Source organism: Simochromis diagramma, unplaced genomic scaffold (genome assembly GCF_900408965.1).
Source record: "Simochromis diagramma unplaced genomic scaffold, fSimDia1.1 OVJJ01000617.1, whole genome shotgun sequence".
Taxonomy (NCBI): domain Eukaryota; kingdom Metazoa; phylum Chordata; class Actinopteri; order Cichliformes; family Cichlidae; genus Simochromis; species Simochromis diagramma.
Genome location: NW_024386953.1, coordinates 883,074 through 901,295, shown reverse-complemented (window position 1 = coordinate 901,295; position 18,222 = coordinate 883,074). Strand labels below are relative to the sequence as shown.

Below are 18,222 nucleotides of genomic sequence, written 5' to 3'. Positions count from 1 at the left end.
ACACTGCATACCGCACCAACTAGCTTTTACTGTACATCTCAGAAACAAACAGAAATGTTTGTTGTGACCCTGCCGTCATGTCACTCTTAACTGTTTACACGTTAACTCTTTGGTAAAACCAAAACATTACATAAAACATGTCTGGGTTGATTGAGGAAAGGGAGGAAGGTTTCAAGAAGTGTCTTAGTAAACTATGAAAAAACTGGAGTGTGCAGTATATACATGGTGTTTGTATCTCTTGGAGACACCTACTATAACAGGAAGTACCACAAAGTGGTTTGAATACTTTTGCAGCTGTCTGTCCTACATTTGTCTGACTAACAGATTCTCCAGTTGTGTATTTCAAATAAAAAAACATTAATCCAAAGCTAAACGATGGCTGTGTGGTCTGAGAACTCATCAGTGTCAAAAATCACAAATCAAATCACATTATGTTTAATTTAATCTGTTTTCATTCCACTACTCTTTCCGCCTCTCAGCTCTAGGCCTTCCTGGGCAGGTTGGGGAGGTTTGTTCACTGATCCCCAATTTGGAGAAGTCTTTGGAGGAGATTGTAGAGCTAGCAGAGTCCGGCATGAAGTACACGCAGATGCCTCATGTTATGGAGGTAACTCTCTAATAATTAATAACTACAGTATCACCTTTGATATTCTTTCCTTAAGTTGCTTCATGTCATCAAAAAATTGGCCACGGAACCAAAATAAGTGGACATTTGTCCTGTAGTGAACACTTCAGAGCCGAAGATGGGTAAAAAAAGACATTGCTGATTAAACCCATCTGACTGTGAAGCTTTGCAAAGCTCATTATTTTTGCTTTTGTTTCTACTGCTGTAGGTGGTCTTGCCGATGTTGTGCAGCTACATGTCTCACTGGTGGGAACATGGACCGGAAAGCGACCCAGACAAAGCCAACAACTGCTGCACCTCTGTGACCTCTGAATACATGAATACTCTGCTGGGAAACATTCTCAAGATCATCTACAACAACCTGGGAATAGATGAAGGCGCCTGGATGAAGAGACTGGCTGGTAAATGTTAACTCACTAATGTTGAACACTAAAATAAAATTCACTGATTCACAAGATTCATCAAACTCGCTCATCGAAGTTTTTATGAGCCTGGCTTTGTGCACTGATGTGGGGTCACGTTGGACAGGGGCCGTCTCCAAAGATGGCAGCATGAAATTGTCCAATATGTCTTAATATGCTGAAGTATTAACAGCCGAACCCAATTGAAAAACAACCCCACAATATAACCCTCCCCCTCCACCAAACTTTATACTTGCCACAGTGCAGTCAGACAAGTACAGACTCAACAATTGCATTGCCAGAGAGATGTGATTCATCACTCCAGCAACACGTCTCCACTCCTCTAAAGTTCATGGGTGATATACTAGTCTGACACTTTGCATTGTGCTTGGTGATGTAAGACTGGGATGCAGATGCTCAGCCATGGAAACTATTCCATGAAGCTCTCTAGGCACTGTTCCTTAATGTTCTTGAACATGAAGACTAGAGGTCTGTAGCGATTGACCGATACTGTGACTTTATATGTCCAGCCACTTTGTGGTAGAGTTGAAGAGAGAGAATTTCATGAGTGGACTTGTTGAACAGTATCACAGTATGATGCTGGACTTCATTAAACTCCTAAGATCGACCCAGTGTTTGTAGAAGCAGTCTGCATGCCTAGCTGCTTGATTGGTATACACCTGAATTCAATGACTTGGAGGGAAGATTGAATACTTTTGGCAATTTAGTGTATGTTGGAGTTAAAACTGACTAGTGACTGCAACATAAATCTAAAACTAGTAGCTCTTCTTTTGTTTTTCTTTTCTTTTCATTCAGGGGAGTGATATACTTTAAAGCTCTGCAAAGAGAATGAAACATCACAGTGAAACTTGTGCTGCAGCTGCGGGGATGTGGATGCTGTATTGGTAGAAAGAGAGCTAAACGTAAAAGCGAAGCTCTTGATTTTAGAAGGAACGAGATTGCAGATGCAAGTGGTGGGAATAAGCTTTGTCTGAAGGGTGGCTTGCATCTCCCTTAGAGAGGAATTCAGGCTTTTCGGAGTGGCTCAGAGTAGAGCCGCTATTTCTCCATATCAAAAGGAGACAGTTGAGGTGGTTGTGCATCTGACAAGGATGGGTACCTCCTGCGTGAGGTATTCTGGGCATGTCCCACTGAGAGGAGGCCCCGGGGCAGAACCAGGACATGGTGAAGAGAGTTTATCTCTCGGCTGGTCTGGGAACGCCTTGTGTTTCCACGGACAAGCTGGAGGAGGTGGCTGTGGAGAGCGAGGTCTGGGCTTCTCTGCTTAGGCTGCTGCCCCACAACCCGGCCCCAAGTAGCCGGGAGAAGATTGATGGATGGATGGATGGATAGCTTATTTGCTAATGGAACATAATATTTGCAGCTCACAGTGATGCACAAGGCAAAAATAAAACAATATGACATGAGACATGAAATCTGGTTTGTAGAGGCAGGTTAGTTAGGTTTGGCGAAGTGTTCATTGTTTTAGGTGTGCAGGCAGAGGTATGTTTTTTTGTTTGTTTGTTTGTTTTTTCACATTTTTTAAACCAATGCACACACCTCATTAGAGGGTGCTCCAAATGCTGGGGATTGCCATTTAATTGTTTGATAAAACACTACAGCACTGGAGGAAACAATTATTTTAAAAGAAAAGAATTTGTGTAATGAGCCCCTTAAGTGTTTTGCAATTTAGGTTTCCTCTTTTAAAAAGAAAATATAGTCAGTAACAGCAGTTCTTGTAATTGTGTTAAGAGGAGGACACAATGGAAGTTACATTTCACGCAAGAGGGTGTTTCATTTTCTCTCATTTTCCATTTTCTGCACTTTTTGTAAAGTTAATAAATAAAAGCTCTCCTCAGGATCAGTTTACATAAGCATCCTCAAACTGATGTTAGTTTAATTCTTTTTGCCTGCTGCTAATCATTATATGATATTCAAATGTACATACGTTCACATTTTGCGTTTTAACACCATCTCTGTTCATGTCCCCAAGTCTTCTCCCAGCCAATTATCAGCAAAGCCAAACCTCAGCTGTTAAAGACCCACTTCTTGCCCTTGATGGAGAAACTCAAAAAAGTAAGTCTCACCTTTATTATAATCTGCTGCCTGGAAGTGGTGCAACTCATTTAACAGAATATAAAACTAGGTCACACTCACTGCTTGTTGTCTTTTCTAACACTTTCATGTAATTTTTTTTGATGTTTTTAAATGAAATTGAATTACCTATATATATTTCTTAACTAAATATCTGTTAGTATGTTTTTAAAATGGAGAAAGTGCACTATGCGAACACTCCTACTACTTAATAAAATAGTCACAAAGATTAAAGCACACAGTGCTGCTTAATATAGAAAAATCTATTACTGTATTCTTTAGAAAGCAGCTGTTGTGCTGATGGATGAAGAACATAGCAAGGCGGAGGGGAGGGGTGAGATGTCAGAGACAGAGCTCCTCATCATGGACCAATTTACTATCCTGGTCAGAGACCTGTATGCCTTCTACCCTCTCCTCATACGATTCGTTGACTACAACAGGTACAGTGTTGTGACTGAACAAGTGACCTTCAGCTCATTGAGTGGAGTGAATTTAGACCATCTGATACAGAAGCTTAGTCACTAAGACGAAGCTGCAGTTTTGGAAAAAGAATGATTGGTTTCAGCATGTCACTAACTGTTTTGATATACTGACAGGGCCAGATGGCTTAAAGAGTCCAATCCAGAGGCAGAGGAGCTGTTCCGAATGGTGGCTGAGGTTTTTATCTTCTGGGCCAAGTCTCACGTAAGAAAATTACTGCAACATAACTATCCATCCCATAGGGCAGGTTTGGGACCTGGGCCAACACACCTGAATCAGCTCACTAGTTCATTGCTGGGACTCTGGAGAACTTCAATACATGTTGAGGAGGTCATTTAGCCATTTAAACCAGCTGTGTTGGATCACAGACACATCTAAAAGCTGCAGGACACCGGCCCTCGAGGCCTGGAGTTGGACACCCCTGCCATAGGGCGCCAATCTGACACAGGGCTAACACAGCGAGTAGACAATCATTCACACTCACATTCACACCTGTGAGCAGTTTAGAATCACCAGGTAACCTAAACCCACTAACTGCATGTCTTTGTACTGTGGGAGGAAACCAGAGTATGCAAACATAGGAAGGCAACAGTGCTAACCACCGGGCTGCCCATAAAAACATAACTGAAAATGTCCCTAAGAGGGTCAGCTGGGATTGATCTTTATATCGCTGATTTATTAAACCTGAAATAACTAATATTACATTTTCAAGATTAAACAGAAGAGAAGAGCAGCTATCTGTCTATTGACATTGCAGTTAAGCATTTACCACAATCTGTCAAAACTGAAGAAAACTAAGATAGCAGTCTTTGCTTTGGCTTTTTCTTAGTAAAGCTGCGCAGTAAACCATAACGGTCGATGCAAATGTAAGAGGAATTATTTTTCTACATGTTGACTCGTGGACGGGAGGTTTGTTATAATGTGAAACGTTTAGGTGAATATACTGATTGCAGATGAGCTACCCATGAGCACTTTGATGAAAGTGGACTTCTGACTATGGTGGACAAAGATGGCATCATGGATACTGTGGCCAAACAGGCGGCCAATTAAAGTGGCCAACATACCTTTTTTCATTTGCTTATTTATCACATGTAAACTTCAGGCACATTTTGATGAAACCTTAAATACAGTACAGTACAATGCAAAACACTACAGTACAATAAATAGTTATTTTCAATGGTGTGATACTTGTTTAGTTCCTTTCTACTCAGTTCAGCACTCAAAGTGCTTTCTATTATACAATACAGTATAGCCCAGTACAATAGAATACAGTACCATGGATAATGGATCAATATAATACAGCACAATCTAACAAAATGCAGTACAGTACTAGACTTACTCAGCTGTACCTTCTGAAGCCAATGACTCTGATCTCTTTAGTATTATTTACAATCAGAAGTAGAAGATTTCTTCAAGATTCTACAAATTATATATATGTGTTCTGTGCGCCTCCTCCTGCCAACAGCAATTATCCGAATATTTATGATGACTGTATGACCTGGAGTTGTACTGAAAGTCTGAGGTATACAAGGTGAGCAGGAATGTTGGCAGCATAATTCCTTGCGGAGCTCCTGCACTGCACAACACCATATTAGACTGAGCACTGCCAGTCTCACATACTGTGGCCTGTCTGTGAGGTATTCAGTAATGCATGAGGACATGTTTACTGACATTTCCTGTAGTTTCGCCCTCAATAGGAGTGGCTGGATGATGTTAAATGCATTTGAGAAATCAAAACAGGTGATCCTTACCTTAAATCAGTGTATCAGTCAGTTGTCCCATTACTTTTGAGTCTCTGAAAATTAGGACTAGTGGATCAAATTTGATGTAATTCCTAAAAATGTGTATTAATTTGCAATAATTTGATTAACCATTGAATTAAAGCTGAGGCTCGGTGGCCTCAGAATCTCATCTCTGATTTTTGTGGATGATGTGGTTCTGTTGGCTTCATCGGGTGAGGGCCTCCAGCTCGCACTGGAACGGTTCGCACCCGAGTGTGAAGCAGCGGGAATGAGGGTCAGCACCTCCAAATCTGAGGCCATGGTTCTCAGCCGGAAAAGGGTGGAGTGCCCATTCCGGGTCGGGGATGAGTTCCTGCCCCAAGTGGAGGAGTTCAAGTATCTCGGGGTCTTGTTCGCGAGTGATGGGAGAAGGGAGCCGGAGATCGACAGACGGATTGGTGTGGCGGCTGCAGTAATGCAGACGCTGCACCGGTCCGTCGTGGTGAAGAGGGAGCTGAGTGTAAAAGCGAAGCTCTCAATTTACCGGTCGATCTACGTCCCTACCCTCACCTATGGCCACGAGCTGTGGGTAGTGACCGAAAGAACGAGATCGCGGATACAAGCGGCAGAAATGAGCTTCCTCCGAAGGGTGGCTGGCCTCTCCCTTAGAGATAGGGTGAGAAGTTCGGCCATCCGGGAGGGGCTGAGAGTAGAGCAGCTGCTGCTCCACATCGAAAGGAGCCAGCTGAGGTGGTTCGGGCATCTGACAAGGATGCCTCCTGCGTGAGGTGTTCTGGGCATATCCCAGCGGGAGGAGGCCCCGGGGCAGACCCAGGACACGCTGGAGAGATTATATCTCTCGGCTGGCCTGGGAACGCCTTGGTGTTCCCCCGGATAAGCTGGAGGAGGTGGCTGGGGAGAGGGGGGTCTGGGCCTCTTTGCTTAGGCTGCTGCCCCCGCGACCCGGCCTCGGATAAAGCGGATGAAGATGGATGGATGGATGGATGGATTAAAGCTGAAAGTCTTCACTTCAATTAGATCTTGACTGTAAAATCCAGTTTGGTGGAGAAAAATGACAAAAGATGCTTAACTGTTCACCATCAATCGTGATCTATGTGTTCTTCAGTTTAAAAACAACTAATGGAGAGTTTACCTGAAAAGATGAGTAATGAGTTAAAAGCTTAACCTAACTTATTGTTAGACTAAAGCATTTAGCAGTGATTTTATACTTTTATTAAAGTTTCCAGGAAAAACACCATCAAAGCTACTTCTATGCTAATTCACTGGATAGAAAGCTATATAATGCACTATATTACTGCTGCTGGCATCTGACATCAGTAGATTCACATTATAAATTAGGAAGTGCGTCATCAATGACAGGAGCTCACTTGAAAACAAGGATGGAAAATGCCCTTCATGTAATTAAATATATAAATGTTGCTGTCTGCAAGTTGCAAGCATAGCTCACATGGTGGGGGGTTTTTCTTTTGATCTTTGGGCTGAAGGAAAGACTATACTCGGTGTATCAATGCTCAATCAACAATCTTTTATTCCATACAATTCAACACTTTATGAGCATAAACCATCTGGATGGGGAGATATGCATGCAGAGGGTCATAGCAAAATCTCAAAATGATGGAGCGTTACTCAAACTCTTATAGCCTCTGGTGGCCCCCACCTAGTCGTAAAAACCTAAACATACATACTTTCTAACTCTCAGTGAGCCTGAGTTATGACCTTTGGCTCCCTGTTTTTCTGCTTCCAACAAAGGTGGGGGTGGAGCTGAATGTGCTCTGTGCTCTCTGCACACAATATTCTCTTCTTAACTCAGCAGTATGAAATGTCATAAAACAGTGTAACTCATTCACAGTAAATCACAGGATAGGATAATACGAACCTATCTAACAAATCTAATGATTTTCACATTCTTTTAATTCAGAAGTATAATGAAAACGAAAACTACATACTGATTATACTCTCTATAATAAGAAGTATGGTGTGGCTTTCAGCAGTATCATGATTCACTCATTTCGATTACAGCCATAGGATAACATATGATAGCATAATAATCTCACAGTATTCACACCCATGAATACCTTGTTAGACCCATGAATTTTTTCATACCTTGACTCAAGGTGACTCACATGGTCACAGTGGGTCACTGACCCCAGGACCACAATGCCAATAGGTATTAAATACCTGGGACTCTCATCAGTTGTTTTAGAACTGAAGAAGCCTCTTAATGAGAAGTAAAATGTCTTTACAAACCAAAAATATTGTCCAGTTGCCTTCTTTTCAAAGACAGTACAACACATAATACAACTGTGCTTTAATTTAAGGAAGTCCTGTTTTCTGTCTACAGAACTTCAAGAGAGAAGAGCAGAACTTTGTGGTCCAGAATGAAATTAACAACATGTCCTTCCTTATCACTGACACCAAGTGCAAGATGTCAAAGGTACAGACACATAGATGCTGGACACATTTGAGGACATGTGCATACCAGTGACCTTATTTTAAAATTAAATTAAATTGATTAATTAAAACTATTTAATAGGTCTAACAGTGTAAAGCGATGCCTGTTTAATGTTTGACTTTGCCACAGGGAATAGTTTCAGACCAGGAGAGGAAGAAGATGAAGAGAAAAGGTGATCGATACTCGATGCAGACAAGTTTGATTGTTGCTACTCTAAAGCGCCTGCTGCCCGTGGGACTCAACATTTGTGCTCCAGGAGAACAAGAGCTTATCGCACTGGCTAAGAACCGCTTCACTCAGGTAGCATAGTAGTGCTAATAGATTACAGAAAGAACTGTTTCATTATAAAAATAGATATGATTCATTTAACTGTTTCTGTGTATTTCAATTCAATTTAGTTCATTTCATTTCAATTTTATTTATGTAGCACCAAATCACAATGACTGCCGAAAGGCACTTTATACTGTAATGACCCTACAATGATACAAAGAAAACAGATAAAACCCCAACAATCATACGACCCCCCTTTAAACAAGCGCTTTGGTGCCAGTGGGAAGGAAAAACCTTTGGCAGGACCAAGCTCAGGGAGGTGCGCCTATCTACCATGACTGGTTGGGGTGAGGCGTATGACAATAACAATAAATTATTTGCAGTATTGGTATTCCTGAGGTAAACCTTTAGTAACAGCAAAATAACTCTGCGTTAGCTTTTTCAGCTAAAAAGTAAAATTTTGCATGAAGGCTAATTTACTGAATAAATATCTTTTATAGCATTTTGTAGGTCACAGAATACCTGTTGTTTGATCGAAGTTAATAATTCTTTTGCAGAAAGACACAGAGGACGAAGTTCGAGAGGTCATCAGGAACAACCTACATTTACAAGGAAAGGTAAGAAAAGAATCAGGCTTGTGACTGACACAAGTTACTTAAAGTGTACTTACACATTATGCCTCTGGTCTTCGATTTCGCTATGGTGTCAGGTTGTTGTCAGTTTATCTTATTCTTGTGGAAGTAATATCAAAGGACTGGTTTAAGAGAAATTCTTCAAATCTGGCACAAACATCTACTTTGACACAAGGATGAAGTGATTTGATTTTGATGGTCGGTGTCATAAAATTTAGAGTCAAGTATTCAGATTCAGTTTAAATTTTACACAAATCTAGAGTAACCTAGATGAACTGATGAACCTTTATGTCCATAAGATAAATAAGGCTACTTCACAGTGATATCATAGGTTATCCGAAAGATATAGAATAGGAAATTCAATCTGTCAACAAGTAATTGAAGGAACTCTATCACTCCACATAGCTCCTATCCCACTAACATCACTAAACTCGTCTGTACAGGAGAGTTCAGGCTGTATCAAAAAGAATCATTCAATTTCAAAGTGCTTTAATTCTGCAGCCATTCACCGGGAACAACAGCAGTGGCTGCAGTGACTACAGTGAACTATGGGATGAAGTATTTCATTGATTATTCATAAACATTGAACATTTTGTATGTAAAACTTTATATTCAGCCATGTATTTTAAATTTAGTGTAAGCTTAAAATACAGCCTTGTGAAAGTGTATGATTTATTTTTGATACACTGTATATTCCAGAGTCATATGAGAAGCCATCTGCTTGACAGCTAAAGCTTCACCCACACTGGGTCAGGAAACAGGACAAAGATCCCAAACACACCAGCAGAAAAAGAACTGAATCTGAAGTTATAGAGTGATTGCAATCTAGAGTGACTGAAATATTGAACGTAGCAGGACCTTAAGAGTGCTGTGCGTAAATGAATGGCTTCAAACAATCAACTGAAGCAACGTTATAAACAAGGCTGGGCCAAAATTCTTCCACACTGATTTTAAAGACTTATGAAGTCATGCAAAAAAAACAAAACAACCAATTCAACTTATTGCCAGCAAGGTAGTTATACAAGCTACTGAATCATGAGCTTTACATGCGCTGTTTCTGTGTTTTGGCTTTTGTTTTGTTAAAGTCGAGACAGATGTAAACGAGTTGCTAGATGTTGGTTCGTACTATATATTTATATATTCACAAAGGTGCTTAACCTTGTGAATAGGCCAATAGAGTCATGCATTTCCTCTGTGTGTCTTACAAAGTCAGAGGACCCAGCAATTCGTTGGCAGATGGCCCTGTACAGAGACCTCCCAAACCACTATGAGGATACTACTGACCCAGAGAAGACTGTGGAGAGAATCCTGGATATTGGTCATGTCCTCTTCCACCTGGAGCAGGTCTATATATTCAAGTTTGAGTTGATTTTGCGCATTTTTGTGCCTACGTAGAGAGTATAGCTTTAAGGTACCCCACGGTCCTCTTAAACTAGCTGATTGGTCTTTATTAAAGCTGACCACATACTTCTCCAGGATAATATGGCTTCCAGATGGTAAGGTACACCAACTAAATATCCAGTTTACTGAGTGGTTCAGTTTGTGTCTTCAGGTGGAGCATCCTCAGCGCAGTAAGAAGGCTGTGTGGCACAAACTGCTTTCAAAACAGAGGAAGAGAGCTGTGGTCGCTTGCTTCAGGATGGCACCACTCTATAACTTGCCAAGGTACACACACACACACACACACACACACACACACGTAAAATGAAGAAGAAATATTTAAAATTGTGCACTTTATTATTTTCCCACCCTCATCTACAGCCACACCTCGGGCTAGTGAGGAAAGATTGTGGATATATGTTGCACCTACAGTGCAGCCCTTTATAAGCAGCAGAAGATGGGTAGATAAACAGTTATTAGTCATCCATGTATCTCTCTCATACTAGGCACCGGGCTGTAAACTTGTTCCTGCAGGGCTATGAAAAGTCCTGGATCGAGACAGAGGAGCACTACTTTGAAGATAAACTCATAGAAGACCTCGCTGTAAGTTAATTTCATTTAAAAAAACAAAACAAGTGGAATTCTTCTGACTACTCTGGAATTTGTACTTGTTTTGAAGGCAAATTGTGTGTTAATTTCTTCAGTGTATAGCAGAGTTTTAGCACTTTGTGAATGTGTGTTGATTTCAGAAACCAGGTGAACAGGAGCCATCTGAGGAAGAGGAGGGGCAGAAACACAAACACATAGATCCCCTGCATCAGCTCATCCAGCTGTTCAGCAGAACAGCCCTAACAGAAAAATGGTGTGTATTTTACACACTACCTGTTAAAAGTCCCTATTTTTCCAGTTATTTGTTGCAGTTCAAGTCATTAAAGTCCAATGAATAGCTTGAAATGGCACAAAGGTAAGTGGTGAGCTGCCAGAGGTTAGATTACCCAAAACTGAAAAATAATGTACATTTCAAATTTATACCAAAAGGCCTTTTTCAAGGACACAACATGGGTTAACAATTCAAAGCTGTTCTGCAGCAGTGAAGGTTGATCAAGCCTTGAAAGCTGGTGCTACTAATTCCTACAGGTGTTCCAACCCCCTCTGTCTGCATAAAGCAGTGTTGAACACACTGTGGTGCCATACCCTAGTGAGCATCAGCTGAACAGTACTGTACTGCAGAAAGTAGTGTGTTGCTACAAAAATGGTGAGAAAAAGACCATTAACAGTGGAAGAGAGAGAGACCATCATAACACTTAAAAATGTGCGTCTGTCCTGACAAAGAAAGTCAAAGTGTCAGTGAGTACAATTTCCTTCACCGTCAAACGCACTGAGAAACAAACTGTGACAAGAAGAGGTCTGCAGACCCAAAGACACGACTGAATCAGAGGACAAGTTTCTGAGAGTTAACAGCTTGTTTGATAGACGGCTCACAGGACAACAGCTTCAAGCACAGCTATCTCAAAGAGCTTCATGATGTAGTCACCTGAAATGGTTTCATTTCACAGGTGTGCCTGTCAGGGTTCATTTGTGGAGTTTCTTGCCTTCTTAATGGGGTTGGGACCATCAGGTGTGTTGTGCAGAAGTCAGGTTGGTACACAGCTGACAGCCCTGTTTGACAACTGTATTACTTTATAATATGGCAAGAACCAATGAGGTAAGTAAAGAGAAATGACAGCCCATCAGTCAGTCTGGAAAATTGCTAAAACTCTGAATGTGTCCCCAAGTGCAGTCACAAAAAAATGCTATGACAAAACTGGACCGCCCCAGGAAAGGAAGACCAAGAGTCGCCTCTGCTGCTGAGGATACATTCATCCGAGTCCCCAGGCTCGGAAATCACAAGTTAACAGCAGCTCAGATTAGAGCCCAGATAGATGCCACACAGAGCTCCAGTAGCAGACACATCTCTACATGTTCAGAGGAGACTGTGTGAATCAGGCTTTTATGGTCAATCAGCTGCTAAGAAACCACGACTAAGGAAAAGCAACGAGCAGAAGAGATTTGTTTGATCCAAGAAACAGAAGGATGGACATTAGACCAGTGGAAATCTGTGCTGTGGTCTGATGAGTCCAAATCTGAGATCTTTGGTTCCACGTGTCTTTGTGCGACGAGGAAAAGGTGAACGATGGTCTCCACATGCATGGTTCCCACTGTGAAGCATGGAGGAGGAGGTGTGATGGTGTGCTGCACCAGACAGCCTGGCCTCCACAGTCACAGTGACCTAAACCCAATGGAGACGGTTTGGGATGAGATGGAGCGCAGAGTGAATGCAAAAGGACCAACAGGTGCTCAGCATCTCTGGGAACTCCAAGACTTTTGGAAAACCATTTCTGGTGACGACCTCATGAAGCTCAGAGAGAGAGTGCCAAGAGTGTGCAAAGCAGTAATCAAAGCAAAGGGTAGATATTTTAAAATATCTGAAATATAAAACATGTAAATATTCATAAAAATAATGAAAAACTATTAAATGAGAAGATGTCATTTCAGTCCGTGGTGCACCAAAATAATTTTCCTTAATACAGCTATAATTGTGCTAACTTTTGTGAATGTGTTTGTTTTTGCAGTAAACTGGATGAGGATAATCTCTACATGGCCTACGCAGACATCATGGCTAAGGTATCTGTTGCTGAGTACCAACACTTTTGAATTGAGACTCACATAGCTGGCTTAGCATAGACTGTGAAAAAAAACGGTTATTGTTCTGTGTGCTGTTTATGTCATAGACCAGGGCTGATGCTTTTGGGCTGATGGATTACTTGCAGGGTGCTGTACTGCCTAATCAAATCACTTATTGCAACTGGCACCTCCCCTACCTTCAGTGTAGAATAGTTTAGTGTGGCCTGAAAAGCTAAGAGAGGAAAAAGAAATGAAAAACAGATGCACCAAACTGTGGCAAATTAACCAAATGTTAGCAGCTGCACTGTTAACAGTAGCACTAGCAGTTACTAGTAACTAGTCTTCTGGATGGTAGAGTTGTTGTTGGTTTAGGACACTGTTAATATATCACTGCTTAGTGATTGCAGTCTGAATTGGGTCTGCTGGGTATATTTCTTCAGACACTTTATGCTGTCAAGGCCGGGAGACCAGTACGTGGGAGTGAACATAAGTGCAGACACAATACAGAGCGTAAATAAGATTTCACAAGTTTTATTGAAATCACAGAATAAACTATGGTGAGACATGAATACGTGGCAGGGGTTGCTCTGGAGGTGGGTAGCCGTCTGAGTGTTGAATGAGTGAGTTGGGTTCCAACCTTGCATTCTAGTAATCCAGAGGAAGCAGCAGGCAGGAGGACAGGCAGGTGAGAGCAGTGAGTAATTTAAGTCGAGAGAAGCAAGTTGCAGAATGAAGCTGGGATTTGACTGTGGAGACCAGCGTCCAGAGGAAGGAGTAAGGTGGTGACTTGACGAGATTGCTAAAGGCACAAAAGAGATCAAGTACTTGGCATGAACAAAGAAACGAAGGGGTGAAGAACTGATGGCAACACTGGTTTTAAATACTGTCTTGCTGAATGCCACAGATGGAAAACACGTGGAGAAGTGTAGGTGTTGAACCAGGGCTCCACCCCAAAAGGCAGATGCAGAGCGCAAGGCCAGGACAGAAAACCACTGAACACTCATCTGGATCATGACATATATAAACACAAAGAATGGTGTCTTTAGCTTTAGGACCAACCAGGTTCCCCAAAATAAAAAAAAACTCTTTGTGGTGAACACCTACACATCGAATAAAAAATTAAAGCATGTGAGACTCAATCATGCACACTTTGCCTGGCAAAGATTCTTTTTATATTGTTTATTTTACTTTACTTTACATGCCAGGCATTGTCAGGCACTAGGAGGAACCCAGGATCCAATGCATCACCATAGGGTCTGACAATGAGTCCAACGATTTCATCCCATTACTTAATGGGAGTCAGGGTGCCATTACCTAGTCTGTTAGAGGTTTGTGCGTCTGTCCATGGATATGCCTCCCCCAGACCAGTCATACTGAACGATGTTACAGGCGGCATAATGTTCTCCACAGCTTCTCTAGACCCTTTCACATCTGTCACATGTGCTCAGGGTGAACCTGCTATCATCTGTGAAAAGGATAGGGCACCAGTGGTGGACCATTCTGGTATTCTACGGCAAATGCCAGACAGGCTCTACAGTGCTGGGCAGTCAGCAGAGGGTTGACAAGAGGAAGCTATGTCCCCAGGCCACCATCATAAAGTCGTTTGTTGATTGTTGATCAGAGACATTCATGTCAGTGGCCTCTCAATTTACCGGTCGATCTACCCTCACCTATAGTCACGAGCTGTGGGTAGTGACCGAAAGAACGAGATTGTGAATACAAGCGGCAGAAATGAGCTTCCTCCGAAGGGTGGCGGGCATCTCCCTTAGAGATAGGGCAAGAAGTTCAGCCATTCGGGAGGGGCCCAGAGTAGAGCCGCTGCTCCTCCACATCGAAAGGAGCCAGTTGAGGTGGTTCGGGAATCTGACAAGGATGCCTCCTGGGCGCCTCCTGGGTGAGGTTTTCCGGGCATGTCCCACCGGGAGGAGGCCCCGGGGCAGACCCAGGACACGCTGGAGAGATTATATCTCTCGGCTGGCCTGGGAACGCCTTGGTGTTTCCCTGGACAAGCTGGAGGAGGTGGCTGGGGAGAGGGAGGTCTGGGCTTCTCTGCTTAGGCTGCTGCCCCCGGATAATTGGAAGAAAATGGATGGATGGATGGATGGATGGATGGATGGATGGATGGATGGGCCTGCTGCAGGTCATTTTGTAGTACTCTGGCAAGTTTCATCCTGTTCATCTTTGCACAAAGCAGCAGATACCGGCCCTCCCCATCATTCGTAACATCTCGTTTAAAAAACCAAAGATGGTCACACCGTAAACACTCAGTTTGATGCCTCAGTGCTTTGGAACTTCCCGTCGCTGATGTGGCTATATCTATCCTAAGTAAACAGTCTGTAGTTTGTATGCTTTTTTTTCACCTTTCTCCCTTCCTTCAGAGTTGCCATGATGAAGAGGATGACGATGGAGAAGTGAAGAGTTTTGAAGTAGGTGATCAATCGGTCTTGAATCTTCCACTAGTCTCTAGTTTTTAGCAGTTTCATTTTTAGATGGTCTGCAATGATATGCGTCACCTTTCTAACAAAGGAAAAAGAGATGGAGAAGCAGAAGCTGTTGTATCAGCAGGCTCGGCTGCACGACCGTGGCGCTGCTGAGATGGTGCTCCAAACCATCAGTGCTAGTAAAGGTAAGTCTTGGCTATCGCCCCCTACTCTTTACTGTAACTCAGCGGTGGCAAATATATTACGGCCCTTGTGATAGAACCAGGCTGTCCAATCCCTATGCCTGCTTACTCATTGATGTGTTAAAAGTAATTTGTTCTGGATATGACTGTTTGGGAGCCTTCTCGATTTTTCAGTTGATTTTTTTCTGTACTTCTCACATTATAACAATATGTGAACTGTAACCGATAATAATCAGGATGTGTTAATACCTCTCTGACATTCTGGTTTAAAAATATGCTGTGCAAAAAAATATCAGTAAAATAATAAAAGTTTTTGTTTGTGTTAGAATTCAATTGTTCTTTGTTATAAACAAATTTAAAAAGCTAACAAATGCTAGTGAGTCATTTCAAGTGGGTGTTCCTCTCCTCCAGGTGAGATGGGTCCCATGGTGGCATCTACTCTGAAACTGGGCATAGCTATTCTCAATGGTGGGAACTCAACCGTACAGCAGGTAATGCTTCGCTACTTCACTGCTATTTATATTGACTGCTGGATTATAGCTATATTATCTATTTTCAAATGTTATTTTTACAAAGCATATTCAAAGTAACTGGTACAAGTGTGAAATATAATGCATCTATTCCACTGAAATTTAAAAATTTTCTCATAGATTTTTACCTCTCAGTTGTAAAAGGTTTTGTCATCACCCTGGGTGGACAGGCGACGTGGACACCTACGTTTGTGAATGAACTTGAGAACGATGCAACATAGAATTTTGAAATTGACACCATGGGTGTATCTATTAAAGATATCAGATGAGTTCAAATCTCAGTAACCTTGGCTTCAAGGTCAGGGTTCGGAGGTCAAATTTTATGAAAATCTTGAGAATGCAGCGCAAAAGGGCTGAAATTGATACTATGGTGTACTGCAACACACCTTTGTGTTATGTTGCCCAGCAAGACACACAGTGTTTTAAGATGCACTGTTCTTTATTTACAATTTAGCCTTACCGGGTTGTTATCACCAGATTTCTTACTGAAGGTGCCTCCTCATGCGCAGCCATCTGCTCTCAGTTCCTGTCCCTCCTCTAGGTCCTGGCACTGCTCCCTGAACCCACTGCACCACCCCTCCCCCGCAGCTGAGGCACAGTCCACGGCCCACCACATAGCCCTACAAATTCCCCTGGAGAGAAAATCAGCCCCGACTATGTGGGCCCTGGCCTGTGGATCACCTTGAACTTATAAGGCTGGCAAGCCAGATATGACTGGGTGATCTAGGCATTGACATCTTTCATGTGGTGGAGCCACTGCAGCGGGGCACGATCTGAACAGAGGGTAATTCTTCGTTATTACCTCCTGGGAGGTAATAACGAAGAGAGTCCACCACCCGCTGGATCGCCAGGCACTGCTATGCTCTACCTGGTTTCTTGTTCTGAGAGTTTCCAACTGATGTAGACAGCGTGATGGTCGACCCCTCTTACTTGCTGGGATGAAACAGCCCCCAGCCCTCTGCTCAACGTGTCAGTCTGCAGAACACAAGGGAAGAAAAAGTCTTCATTACCTTACACTGTCTGGCACTGCTCCGTCCACTGGACAAGATCTGGTTCACCCTTATAGGGGAGATCAGTCAAGGGACTGGTGACCTCCGCAAATGTTGAGATGAACCAACAATAGTAACCAGCCAGCCCCAGCAACCACTTCACCTCCTTTTTGGCCCCGAGATGCGGGCAGCTTGCAGTGGTTGTGGTTTTCTCCATTGCAACTGCCTGCCTCCCAGGTGGTACCCCAGATACTGTACCTCCCTCTGTCCAACCGCACACTTCTTCATGTTGGCCTTGTGCCCTGCACAGGGACTCCAGGGCTGCAGGCCACCTGCTGCATATGATTCGATGTCACCATGGATGGTCCATGGATCCATGGATGATCATCCAGCTAGGCAGTGGTGTATGCAGCATGTGGACACAGCATCCTGTCTGTGAAGTGCTGGAAAGTGGCTGGGGCTCTGAACAAGCCAATGGAAGTGTGACCATTGGAACAATCTGTATGGACTGGAGAAGGCCATTTTTTTGTCCAGAGACAAGTCTGCCAGTAGCTCTTGATTAAATCCAGCATAATGATAAAACGAGCAGTACCTAACCAATCCATAAGCTTGTACCTGAGGCATGGGGTAAGCGTCAAACTGTGACACCTCCTTCACCTTGTGGTAGTCCACGCAGAACAATATAGACCCAGCTTTCTACACCACAAAAACTATGGGGCTACACCAGACGTTTTGTGACTCTTCTATCACCCCTATCTCCAGGATTACAGCCAATTCTTTCTGAGTAATTTGTCTTTTCTGCTTAGGCAATCTATAAGGGTGTGAATGCACTGAGACCCCAATGCACATCTCAAAATGGTACTCTGTGAGAGTGGTGTGACCATGCAGGGGAGAGCCTGCAACCCTGTCCGACTGCATCTTTTCATAGTCAACATCCCACACTCACTCTGTGACCAATAGTTCTTGCCGCTTGGCAGGTAATTTTGAGATGGATAAAGGGAGCAATACAAGTACTTTAACTCCCAGTGAAAATTGTCTCAGCCAAGCTCCCCAATTGTACAGGTAAATGGCCTGTATTTGTATAGCGCTTTACTAGTCCCTAAAAAAATGAGAGTCTAGCCTGCAATCTCTATTTTGCTCATCCTAATGAATACACTTAAAAATTATAGACTTTCCAGTCTAGTTCAACCGCTCTACCAACCCGTCATTCTGAGGGTGATGGATGCTTGGCCAAACATATTTGATGGACAGTAATTAAACAGTTCTTGTAGTGTACAAGACATGAAGCCCTGGTCAATCAGTGTCTCTTCCAGGATGCCACTACTTCAGAATATCTGTTG

The 18,222-nt window shown here is 42.7% G+C and overlaps 1 protein-coding gene across 8 annotated transcripts in view; it reads left to right on the top strand.

Moving 5' to 3' along the window:
* The window catches only part of ryr2a (ryanodine receptor 2a (cardiac)), a 262,686-nt gene that overhangs the window by 179,765 nt on the left and 64,699 nt on the right, over nucleotides 1-18,222 (top strand). For all 8 annotated transcript variants that reach the window (XM_040038551.1, XM_040038550.1, XM_040038554.1 and 5 more), the window contains exons 71-86: nucleotides 480-607; nucleotides 834-1,026; nucleotides 3,020-3,102; nucleotides 3,403-3,560; nucleotides 3,717-3,804; nucleotides 7,684-7,776; nucleotides 7,924-8,094; nucleotides 8,622-8,681; nucleotides 9,906-10,040; nucleotides 10,249-10,361; nucleotides 10,583-10,679; nucleotides 10,826-10,938; nucleotides 12,689-12,740; nucleotides 15,119-15,166; nucleotides 15,267-15,366; nucleotides 15,775-15,854. In XM_040038551.1, coding sequence (XP_039894485.1) covers nucleotides 480-607; nucleotides 834-1,026; nucleotides 3,020-3,102; nucleotides 3,403-3,560; nucleotides 3,717-3,804; nucleotides 7,684-7,776; nucleotides 7,924-8,094; nucleotides 8,622-8,681; nucleotides 9,906-10,040; nucleotides 10,249-10,361; nucleotides 10,583-10,679; nucleotides 10,826-10,938; nucleotides 12,689-12,740; nucleotides 15,119-15,166; nucleotides 15,267-15,366; nucleotides 15,775-15,854 — 1,712 coding nt within the window. The remainder of the gene's footprint in view (nucleotides 1-479; nucleotides 608-833; nucleotides 1,027-3,019; nucleotides 3,103-3,402; nucleotides 3,561-3,716; nucleotides 3,805-7,683; nucleotides 7,777-7,923; nucleotides 8,095-8,621; nucleotides 8,682-9,905; nucleotides 10,041-10,248; nucleotides 10,362-10,582; nucleotides 10,680-10,825; nucleotides 10,939-12,688; nucleotides 12,741-15,118; nucleotides 15,167-15,266; nucleotides 15,367-15,774; nucleotides 15,855-18,222) is intronic.